At 58.1% G+C, this 12,025-nt stretch overlaps 1 protein-coding gene across 1 annotated transcript in view; it reads left to right on the top strand.

Moving 5' to 3' along the window:
• The window catches only part of SRCIN1 (SRC kinase signaling inhibitor 1), a 92,624-nt gene that overhangs the window by 53,333 nt on the left and 27,266 nt on the right, over nucleotides 1-12,025 (top strand). Inside the window, exons 3-7 of the mRNA XM_026654775.1 lie at nucleotides 4,876-5,068; nucleotides 6,292-6,490; nucleotides 6,882-6,975; nucleotides 8,589-9,418; nucleotides 10,996-11,088. Of these exons, the coding sequence (XP_026510560.1) occupies nucleotides 4,876-5,068; nucleotides 6,292-6,490; nucleotides 6,882-6,975; nucleotides 8,589-9,418; nucleotides 10,996-11,088 (1,409 nt within the window). The remainder of the gene's footprint in view (nucleotides 1-4,875; nucleotides 5,069-6,291; nucleotides 6,491-6,881; nucleotides 6,976-8,588; nucleotides 9,419-10,995; nucleotides 11,089-12,025) is intronic.

Raw genomic sequence — 12,025 nt, forward strand, 5'->3', positions numbered from 1 at the left:
TGTGTGACCCAGGGCAAGTCACTTCGTATTTGCACCTCGTTGTCCCCTCCCCCCGCCCAAGTGACAGTAATAACCCTGCCCGGGGGTTCTGCGAGGCTGTCAAAGCAAGGAGCCGCAGCCGGGCTGCCCCAGGCCCATCTCGGTACCTTCCTCGCAAGGGCCCGCTCCTGGGAGCGTCGTTGGTCTGGCATCAGTCTCCCAGCTGTGCGGATAAGGTACGAGTGGAGTAAAGGCAGCCGTAGAGGTGACCTGTCCTGAGAGAGGTTGGGAGTGTCGTGTTTTGTCGTCTAGCTGTGATGTCATCGCCCCAGCATGATGTCATCGGGTCCTAGATTGGGCTACATGAAATCCCGTGGCCTGTGCTAGGCAGGAGGTCAGACTAGATGATCAAAATAGCCCCTTCTGGCCCGGAAATCAATTAATTTTCAAGCTACTGCATTTTTTTTTTAAAACAGATGCTGTAATTAGCCTCTTTGGATGGGGTTAATTACTCCAGGTCAATTGAAACCTGGGCAGCTGTGGGAAATCAACTCCCCCGGAACAGCTGGATGTACCACACCTTGCTTGTGAACCCCCACCCCTCAAATCAACTGATGCCTCCCCACCGAACTCTCTGGACCGATTTTGAAAGCATGTTAGGCTCACCAGACACCCTGAGCGGCTCCCACACTAAAACCCTTAGCAACGCAGATGCTAGCATGGCAACAGCAATCACTCTGCTAACGAGGCCTGTATTGTCATGCAGATAGAGCGCCAGAGACATATTTTCCCCCCCTTGGTTCAATCTATTTTTATTTTCTTCTCCAGACAAAATAAGCGGGTGGGGAGGGAAGTTGGCTTGGGCGCGTGCAAACCCGTTGTCCCTCCCTTTAAAGCCTTCCAGAGCCTTGTAGGTGTGACACTTCGGCCCGGGCTTGGGTTCACTTTAGGGGAGTCCGGGAGCACCGAGGGGCAGGGAAGGAGCGGAGAGGGGCTCGGAGTGGAAAGCAACGGCTGGGAGAGTGGGGGGCCAAGGGGCAGAGAGAGAGAAAGGGACGTGCTGCTGGAAAACAACAGTCAATACAGCGACACCGAGCACAGTCAGTGTAGCTGGCGCGCAGGCAAATCATTCCCAGTGCCTATTGCCCGCTCCAGGGGGCAGAGTTAAGGTTGTGTGGGCGGGTACCTTCACTCTGTGTGAGTGTTCTGGATGGGCGCAAGATGCCTCCAGGCAACCTTAACTCTGCATTACCAGAGGTGTTTGGTTTGGGCCGGCACAGGTGGCTCTAGGAGGCAGTATGGCCTAGTGGGCTAGGAGGCAGCACAGGCAGGGTTCTGTGCCTAGCTCTGGCGAAGACTCACTGTGTGACCCGTGGGGGTGGGTTACTTCCCCCTCTCGGTGCCTCCTATAAGATGGGGATAAAGCGACTCACCGGTGGGGATCGTAACAGGAGACGGATCCCTCCTGGCAGGGGGAGCTGTGGGAGAAAACTGCTTCCCCCAAGCTGGGTAGAGCCTTTCTCCTCCCTAGTCGAACTCACCCACCTTCGTGAACCATCTAGGGAGGAGAATCAACAAGTGCTTGGAGACCCCGGCTGAGATCAGGGCCCCATTGTGCCAGGCGCTGTACATATACCGAGAGAGACAGTCGTTGCGCTAGAGCAGTGGTTCTCAACCCGGGCTCCACGTATCCCTGGGGGTACGCAGAGATCTTCCAGGGGGTACATCAACTCGTCTAGATATTTGCCTAGTTTTACAGCAGGCGACATAAAAAGCACTAGCAAAATCAGTGCAAACTAAAATGTCACACAGACAATGACTTGTTTATGCTGCTCTATATACTATACCCTGAAATGTAAGTACAATATTTATATTCCAATCGATTTATTTTGTAGTTATATGGTAAAAAGGAGAAAGTCCGCAACTTTTCAGTACTAGTGGCTGTGACACGTCTGTATTTTTACGGCTGATTTTGTAAGCAAGTCGTTTTTAAGTGAGGTGAAACTTGGGGGTACGCAAGACAAATCAGACTCCTGAAAAGGGGCCAGTCCTCTGGAAAGGTTGAGAGCCACTAGAGAGCTTACGATTTCAATAGGGAAGCCAGACCAAGTGGGAGAAATGGAGCCTCATTATCCCCCATTTAGAGATGGGAAACGGAGACATCCCGAGATTAAGGTCTGGATCCCCAAAAGCACTTGGGGGCCTAACTCCCGTTGAAACCAGTGGGAGTTAAGAGCTGAATTACTTTAGAGGACCTGGCTCGAAGTGCCCAAGGAGACACAGGAAGTTGGTGGCAGAGTCAGGGAGTGAGCCCCATCTCCTCAGTCCATACCTTAATAACTGGGACACCCTCCATAGCTCAGTAGTAGTGGTGGTATTTCGGGCTTAGCTAGAAAAGCTGGCTGGTTGGCTTGCTTCTGAAATAGAATTGGCCTCCAAACAGGCCTGATTCTCCACGGTCTTGTGGCATCGCGTACCCCGGCGTGACGTGGGCGTGAAATGCTCCTCAGTGAGAGCGGAGGCACTTTACCATGCACTCCAGGACTGCACCGGGGCGGGGCAGGAGAAAAGGGGAGGAGCGGGGGGGGGAAAGTCTTGTGGATTCATCTGGTTTGGAGAGAAATGACGAGAGCCGCTTGTAAGCCCTCCAGCTGAGCAAGGATGGCCCACCTCCCGCGGGAGCAACAACTTGTTCCTGACGTGGCCTCTTGAGCGTTATTCGCCCTCTCGCTCGTGAAGATGGATGGGAATCTCAGCCCCGGCCGTCGCCCCGGGCCTCCCACCCCGGTCACAGATTGGATCTCGTCCTGTGTACGTGTGCTCGTGCGCAGATCACAAACGCCAGCCCTGGCGCGGTGCAGTAAGGTGCTGAAAGGCGTCGTGTGGCCCCAGCAGCCGGGCTGGCCCAGATACAGCTGCCCACTGAGTACCAAATGTCTCCCTCACACTAAAATCCACATGGCGGCACAGATACAATCCATCCTCGCGTGCCCAGCTCCCGTCCCTCTCCCCGTCCCCAGCGTACCTCTCTTGGGGCCAGGTCCAAAGCCCATATGAAAGACTCACATTAGCTCCCCTCTGCTTTGGATCCAGCCCGTTGGCTCCGATCCTGCTCCCAGCCAGCAGGATCCGGCCCTTCGAAGTGAGAAGCCGTTTTCTCACCGTTTACAGTTTAAAGACCCATTTTGCCGACTGCTTCGTTTCAATGTAAATTACAGCCAATTTTCTGGCAGTTATTTACGGAGAGAACGTTTTCAACCCATAAAACTTCCTCACGCCCCAGGAGTAATTAACGTTTCCAATTAATGCCTAATTTAAATGACGATTATGGCTGTTATCATTTCACATGGAGGGGGTTGGTCTTAAAATAGAGCTGTTGCCCCTTCAACGTCCCCTTTCCTACACCTCAGGAGCTGTTTGCTCTCTGTGTTTGATGCGTCTGCTGTTTAAAACCAGAGATCACCAGCCAGCCAGTTTCCATGCTGAGTCAGAGCCGCGTGGCAAGGTCCCGGCGTCTCCGTGGGTGCCAACCACAGCAGCATGGTGTGTGTCTGTCTTCAGGGACGATAGGAGCAGGACTCCTGGGTTCCAATCCTGGCTTTGACACAGACTCATCGGGGCGTGTCACGTGCTCACGCATTTTGGATGTCCATAAACTCTGGGACGGGGACTGTCTCTGACTCTGCGCATGTACAGCGCCTGGCACAACAGGGCCCTGATTTCAGTTAGGGTCTATGCAGCGCCTGGCACAATGGGGCCCTGGTCTCAGCTGTAATTCAAATCCTATAATGTCCATAGAAAGGGAACCCATAAGCAATGGGAATTCATTCCAAAATCTGTATGGACATTTGCGGGAAAGCGTTCCCCTATATTCACCCCAGGGCTGATTTCCAGAGGTGCTCTGCACCGGCAGCCCCCTCGGACTTCAGCTGCAGGTGCTCCGTGCATCTCCAAAGCAGCCCCGATACAGATCCTTGTGCCAATGGGATCCGCGTATTTCTTTCCCTGGGGACCGTGTGGGGTGCAAAACGCATTGCCTCATACGATGCATGTACCTGGTATGCTCTGTTCCTATTAAATATATATGCACGCCGCATGCAGGGTTTACTGATGTTTGTGCAGAAAGCCCCCGCCTGCAGGCGGAGCCTTTCGACTGGGGGGATGTGTTTGGCTGTGAAATTGGACTCCTGGCGTATTAAACTTTTACTGCTGTAAACCCAATCCCATTACGTCCGCCCAGCTCATGCAGCCGTAACCCTGGCCGCTGCTTTGCTTCCAGAATAACCTGGGCATTGAAGCTTCCTGGGAGCCAGTTCCTTGCCGTTATGGCTGGCGACCCTCCTTTAATTGCTAAAATTATTCCAAAGCCCCGGGTCGGTTGCCAGGCGGCCGTTCCCGTCTTGATTGTAACCGGGGCGACAGAAGGACTCAGAGGAGCTTGGAGTGCAAAGGGACTGTCTATAAATGACGGAACATGTAGCTGGGTGATTTTCAAGACCCCTGGTAACACGGTGTCAGAATGAAGGAGCTGCCAAGGAGGCTTGAGACTGCAGACTGCCCGCTGCGGGCGGAGAGAGCGCCAAGGACGCAGCAGATGGTCGTACATGCTTCAAACAAGAGATCAGGGAGGCCTTGCACTGAAGTCGAGTGTAGAGTCTGGAGCCCGGCCCTGGGCTGGTTCAGCGTGGGGCATAGAACCCCCCCTGACACTGCCTCCTTGGCTCAGCCCGAGCCCACGGCTCGCCAGTGCTGCCTGGGGTTTCAGAGGAGGCGCTGTTGCCCCATGGGGTGTAGAATGGCACACCCTGCCCCGGGCACCCCATCGCTCCGTGAGTTCTAGCTAGTCCGGGGAAGTAGGGGGGTGCGTTCTCTGACAGCTCGTCTCTTCCGTTCCAGACAAGAAGTTCGCGGCACTCCCAGGGCTCCCAGCCCGCCCTGGCCGATCAAGCCAAACTCTCCTTCGCCTCAGCCGAGTCCCTGGAAACCATGTCTGAAGCCGAGCTGCCCATTGGATTCAACAGGATGAACCGGTTCCGGCAGAGCTTGCCTTTGTCCCGCTCCACCAGCCAAACCAAGCTCCGGTCACCAGGTACCGCAGGCCGGCTCCCACTGCGTCTCCCTCGGGGGCGTTTTAACCCTTTGCCCCACCAAAACGTCTACACATGCCAGGGGAGCTGGGGCTGGCAGAGTCCATCAGTGGGACGGGGGGCTGACTGTGTGTGCTCCTGTCTCCCTCTAGTGGCTGCCTCTACTGACTACAACAGCCTGCTACTTACTGACAGCTGAGGGAGTTACTCCTTTAGCTCCAGCGCTAGGGGGTTGTGCCTTTGATGACCCATGGCATTAGTATGTGTAAGGGGGCAGGGATCAATGGTAGGGTACCTAGGAATGACCACATTGAAGTGGATCAGACCAGTATTGTGCCAGCTATTGTCCAAGAAACCCTGTTGAAGGCATTTATGGGTAACTTTGTCCGTAGGAGGAGAAACCTCTTCCTAAAGCCCCCATCAGCGAGGAGTTGGCTGCTCATCAGGCCAGCCTTTGACTATTCTGATCCGCAAACGCTGGTCACTTATTGTTCCCTGGCCCAACAGCTCCAGTGCATGCCCACCAACAGCACAGGGCTCCAGTCCGGCAAACCCAGGCCGCTGGGGCCCAGAAATGCAAACCGCTCCCCCTTAAGCGTCCAGAGAACTCCCGCGGCTGTAAGGAGCGAGTTATCGGAGCGGATGAGATGAGCGCTCCTTCCCGTGGGGTGGCAGCAGCTGGGATCTCCCAGATGACAAGCGCTGGAGGTCGTTGTTACTTTTCGGGAGTGGCTGGGGAAGCGTTGAGACGCAGAGTGGGGTGGGGAAGGAAGATGGGGATCAAAATGATCCCTGTGGACCGGCCAGGGCTAGAAATCAGCTTTCCGACGACGTCAAGTACAGCCGCAGCCCTGGAGCCAAAGATCCCCCTGGTTTGTGAAGGGTTAAATACGGCTCCGGGTGGGAAGTTTGCGGCTAAGCCCGGGTCACTAGCACTTCGTTTTTAGGTGAGATACTGGACTTTAATTTATGTCACTCTTCCCTGGCTTGAGCAGTGTTTTACTGGCACTGGTCTGGACATGAATATAGAGTAATAACAATAATATGGGGTCTATAGACCCCCCAAGGAGATGGGGAAACTGAGGCACAGAGCCAGGAATAGCACCCGGGTCTCCTGATTCCTAGCCCCTTGCCCGACATACTGGGCTGCCGCGCTGTCAGTCAGTGCCTGCTCGGAGCTGTGTTTTTACCCTTTCTCCCCCTTCTCTCCCATCTCCGTTTCCAGGGGTCCTTTTCCTGCAGTTCGGGGACGAGACGAGGCGGGTCCACATCACCCACGAGATCAGCAGCATGGACACGCTGCACGCCCTCATCGTCCACATGTTCCCCCAGAAGCTCACCATGGGGATGCTGAAATCGTCCAACACCGCCATCCTGATCAAGGACGAGTCGCGCAATGTCTTCTACGAGCTGGAGGACGTCAGGTGAGGGCCCCCGGGAAGGAGGCGGGGGCCGCAGGCGCGCTCAGTGGGGCGGGGAGAGGGGGGTAGACAGAGATTCTCTTCCAGCTGGGCTCAGAATTCCGACTCAGGTTTGCTCCCTGCATGGTGACGGCGCCAGTGTGTTTGCCGGGCCAATTCCCAGATGCTTCGGAGCAAGGGGAACTCCTCTCTTGTGACATGCCCTGGCTGATCGGCCAGTGTGGCCCGCGTGTCCCATCCCTCCCTGACCCCGCAGCAGACGGACGTCCTGACGCGTGAGATTTGTTTGCTCCCATTTTAGCACGGAGCGAGGGGGGTGCTGCCGGTGGTCCAGGGGCTAGCAATCCACACTGCCATTGGGGTGCCCGACTCACTGCTTCGCCTTCTCTTTCAGGGACATCCAGGACAGAAGCATCATCAAAATCTACCGCAAAGAGCCCCTCTACGCCTCCTTCCCAGCCTCGCACATCACCAATGGGGACCTGAGGGTAAGGAGAGGGCGGGTGTCCCACCTCTGGGGGAGGGGCTGTCTCAACTTGTCCCATCTGGGAGGGAGAAGAACTACCCCATTTCATGGGGCCAGGGCTCTGCCATCTCCATGTTGGGTTTGGGGGAAGAATGGTGCCAGGAAATGCACACAGACACACACACATGGGCTGTCGGAAGCTGGACACACACACACACACACACACACACACACACACACAGGCTGTCGGAAGCTGGAGGGCAGGCGTGGCTGTGAGCGCACAGACCTTGCTTGTGGGAGAGCCAGGGGGGCTAGGGGAACACTGGTGCCTGAGTGTGTTTGTGGAAGGAGTTATGGGCTCCCGTTAAGTGTTGCTTTAGGAGATTGGATGGTCCGAGCCCTGGCAGCGGAGTCATAAACATGCTGATTAGGGTATTAATCAGAGTAAATTGTTGTGCTCCTGGAGAGAGCGCAAGGGAGCTGCAATCTGCCAGGGCGTGTGGGATGCTGCTGATCTTCATTTCTGGGGTGCATCAGGGTGAAGGCCAAGGGGGGGCTGGTTCTTCAGGGGTTGGGTTTGCACCTGAATTCCAGTCTCATCCTAGGAGGGAGGGAGGGCTGGGTTTGCACTGGGATCTGGCGTTCTGGTCTTGCCAGGAGTGGGGGAGTGGTGGGCGGGGTTCTGGGTTCTGGGTTTACTCCAGGATCTGCCTTCTGGCCACTTCCGCCTCTACTGACCCTCCCCACTTTGTGTGATCTTCTCTGGGCTCTAAGTCCCTGTGGCAGTGTCTCCTGATTTCACAATGAACGTGTGTGTGTGGGAGAGGTGGGGGTGGAGGGGGATTATTTGGCTCTGCTGACAGCACGTGCCTGTGTGTGTGTGTGTGTGTTTGAAAGTGTGTGTGTGTGTGTGTTTGAAAGCATCAGTGTTTACAAACAAGCAGCTCACACCCCGTAGGGCTCCCCTCCCTTAAGCCCTAGCCTCCAATCCCAGTTTGCTTATGTGAGAAGCAGCAGTGTGTGAGTGAGTGTGTGTGTGTGCACGCGCACGTGCGAGATCACCCCCACACGACAGACTCTAGGCCTGGTTCTCCATTTCCCTGCCCCCTGTGCAGCCATTTACACTAGTGCAAAGCGGGTGCAAGCCATGGCCATCCTGGGGCTGGCAACAGAGGATCGGGCCCTTTCTGTGTTCCTTGCACATGGCTCCGGGCTATGGGCTGCAGCGGAGAGGCGGGAGCTAAGCAGTGTCAGTATCCCCACCCTCCTGTCCTGTGTCCCTGTCTTCCCAGGCCCTTCTGCCTTCTAAACCCCCCCATGTGCAACTGCCCATCACCTGCCGCAGCTCAGTGTGTGAACTATGAACCGCCAGCACATCTAGGGGGGTCGCCAGGGAGAATGGGGGGACAGCGGGGGAGGAGAGAGGTACTGTCACATGCATGCACACCCACGTGCGTGCACACACGTGCAACACACCCGCAAAGGCAGCTCGTCTCGGCGACCCTATGAACCCTCCCCCCTTTTACGGGTCTCCGGGCCCCACTCTGGAAGGGTTCCGCCGGGGTGGGCCTGGGGCTTGCCCCACAAGAGGGGCGAGTGGTTACAGCCTCGGTGGCACTTCTCTCTTCCCTGCAGCGGGAGATGGTTTACACCTCCAGGGAGTCGTCCCCCACCCGCCGGCTGAACAGCATGTCCCCAGCTTCCCACCTCACCTCTGGCTCCCCTCCGCCCGTGCTCCAGTCTTCCTCCCCGTCCCGCTCCCGCATGTCCTACAGCGGCGGGCGCCCGCCCTCCTATGCCGGCAGCCCCGTGCACCACGGCGAGCGCCTCTCCAACCTGCCGCCCGCCGCGGGCGTGTCGCCCAGCCCCAGCGCCATCCTGGAGCGCCGGGACGTCAAGCCGGACGAAGACCTGGCCGGCAAGAACATGGTGCTGGTGAAGAACGAGGGGCTGTACGCCGACCCCTACGGCATGGTGCACGAGGGGCGGCTCAGCATCACCTCCACGCAGTCCCTGGCTGGCATGGGCGACCCCTTCGCCTACGCCGGGGGGCTGTACAAACGGGGCTCGGTCCGCTCCCTCAGCACCTACTCGGCGGCCGCCCTGCAGACAGAGCTGGAGGACAGTCTGTACAAGCCCAACGCCCAGATCTACAGCGACACCTACGGGCCCAGCCTCGGCTTCCGCATGCCCCCGTCCTCCCCGCAGAAGATGGCCGACGGCCGGCTGGTGGACGTCCAGCAGGGGCAGAGCCCTCACAGTCCCTACTCGGGGCCGCCCAGCAGGTCCTCACCTGTCCGCCAGTCCTTCCGCAAAGACTCCTGCTCCTCGGTCTTCATGGACAGCCCCGTCAGCAAGACCCGCAACCCCAGCTCCTCGGGGCCCCCCGAACTCTTCCCAGGCCCCGGGGATCGACCCCTATCAGGGTTTGGCCCTCCCGTGCCTGCCAAGGATACGGAAACAAGGTAAGGAGCGGGGCTTGGATTGGCAGCTTCCCAGCAACGATGGGACTAGGAGACTGACTCCTGGGTTTGCCGTTCGGTCAGGTTGTGAACCCCCTTTTCCAGATGGGGAAACTGAGTCACAGAGAGGAGACAGTCGCACAGCAGTGGCAGAGACGGGAATTAGAACCCAGAAGTCCTGAGATGCAGTAACTGGCTCTGAGCACTAGAGTATGATCCAGCGATACAGGAGGCAGAATAGTTTAGTGGTTTGAGCTGCGGACTGGGCCTCAGGACTCCTGGGTTCTTTTTCTTAACTCTTTCCTGCTGTTGGACCTTGGCTAATGCATCAGGCAGGTGGGGGAATCTGGGGTCTGGGTCACCTCCTGGTGCCACTTTGTAGAGAAAAACTTCAGTGGGATGACGAGGAGGGAGGATGGTCTGGTGGATAAGGCTCTGGGCTGGGCTTCAGGAGACCCGAGTTCAGAGCCTGGCTTTTCACGGGCGCCCTGTGTCACTCTGAGCTGGAGCTTTGCTGCCACTCAGCCCCCATTGTGACGCCGATGGCCGTGTCTGCACCCACGGCGCTGCGTAGTCGGGGGCTGAGGTGGGAGCGAGCTGGGCAGTCCCGCCGGGACATCCATCCAGCTCTTTGCAGCATGCTGGCGTGAGTCTGCGTACCGGGCTGGGAGGGAGGCTGCTCCCAGCGGCCGTGTAGACATACCCCCTTGGAATCCTGGCCCCTTATCACTCTGTGCCTCGGTTTCCCTGGCAGCACGTCCCTATCCCAGCTCAGCAAACTAGGGGCCCCGCACAAGAGTGAGCAATTCTGTCTTCCCCAGCCTGTGTATAAAAAGCCAGAGTCCCCATTGTAACGCTGCCAGTGCAGCAGGGAGAGATGCACACAGGCAGGTAGCTGGTATGGAAATAAGCCATTATCTTGCCTTTCATCTCTCTGCGCCTGTCTCTTCATCTCCCAAGCAATGATGGTCTCATTTGTTGTTCCCAGGGACAAGCCGGGCTGTCAGGCTGCCGGGGGGAGCCATTTGGGATCTGTCCAGGGGGGGAGAGATGGGGGAGGATGGAGGCAGACAGCAAAGGGCAGCGGAATTAGCAGCGCTGTCCCGTCACGAGCTGCTGTACCGGCAAGCGCCTGCGCCAGGACCTCAGATAGACTCATTATTCACAGGCCGCCCAGGGCCCCGATAAGGGAGGACGAGGCTTAAAGAAGGACAAGGCCCTCAGGGACAGACTGAGGGTTGAGATCCCCTGTTAAATATTGCCTGGGCTCTACTGCCAGGGATGGGGGTGGGAGGCTGGAGCAGAGAGAGAGACGGAGGGTCAGATCCCCAGCTGGCGCGAATGGACATGGGGAGGGAATTGACCTCAAGGGAGCTCCACTGATCTACACCAGACGAGGGTCTGGCCCTGAGACTCCAACAGGGTTCGAGCACCTGGGGGGTGAATCCAGACGGGGCGTCCCCCTGGGCAAGGCCAGGACTCTGGGGTCCATAGGCCCTTGGCCTCCCCTGCGGATACCCGGCCCTGGAGGGTCCGTCCGCTGGAGCCCAGATCTAATACAGCTCCTTTGCCCCCCAAAGGGAACGGATGGAAGCCATGGAGAAGCAGATTGCCAGCCTGACGGGGCTGGTGCAGAGTGCGCTGCTCCGGGGCTCCGAGGGCGAGACCCCCAGGTAAGGAAGGGGGGCAGGAGGCCGCTGATCCTGCCCCGGCGTGGGGCAGGTGCCAGGTTGCGCGTGATCCGGGCTTTCCCAGCGATCTCAATAGCCGCGAGCTGCATCCCGCAACGTCCTGCAGGGGGCGCCGGGGGCTATTTTACGGGAATGCGGCGTCATTCAATGGAAGCGCGTGGGGATTGGAGGCTTTAAGCCCCGCCCAGTGATGCGGCTGCCGAGAGGAAACCAAAGGGCGCGGAACATCGCTCTCGTCTCCAGCGGGCCCCGACAAATTATCCAGGGGGGTGGGGAGAGCGCCCTGGACACATGGGCCGTCTGCGAACGAGGCCCTGATCCCAGCTCCCCCGGGATGGTCACCCAGGGCAGCCCCATCGCTGCCGATCGCATCCGCTGGGCTCGGCAGGGCTGAGCGCAGAGCAGGGCCCGGGGACCAGGCCTGTGATAGGCTCTTAGGAACGGCGGTAAGGACCACGCCCATGGTCCATGTGGCCCAGCACCAGCTACTGCCGAGCAAGGTTCCGGATTCCCCCTCCAGGCAACTTTGGCCCAGCGAGCCTCTTCCTACCACCCGTTCGTCAGAGGCTGGCTCCTGCTCCGAGCCAGGAGGGTCGACAGCCCTTCCAAAGCGCTTGGTGTCCCGTCCTTTCACTGTGTATTTCTCCGACTCCGGAGAGTCTTGTTCTCCCTGGATTCGCTCGATCCCTGCTAAGCTCCGGGCCGCTATCTTGTGGCAGTGAGTTCCACCGGCTCGTGGCGCCCAGCGGGCCCGGTGCTCATGGACACTCAGGCCAGTGCAGGCAGTTCTAACAGGGCAAAGGGGCCTCAGAGCGGCTGTAAATCTCACTGGCTCCCCCCTCACAGCCTCACGGCCCAGGGGAACCCCAGCGTGGTCAGCTTGGGAAGGGAGAGGCAGGATCTCCCTTTGGGGCTGTTT

This window comes from Terrapene carolina, unplaced genomic scaffold, assembly GCF_002925995.2.
Source record: "Terrapene carolina triunguis isolate 2854851 unplaced genomic scaffold, T_m_triunguis-2.0 Scaffold193, whole genome shotgun sequence".
Classification (NCBI taxonomy): domain Eukaryota; kingdom Metazoa; phylum Chordata; order Testudines; family Emydidae; genus Terrapene; species Terrapene triunguis.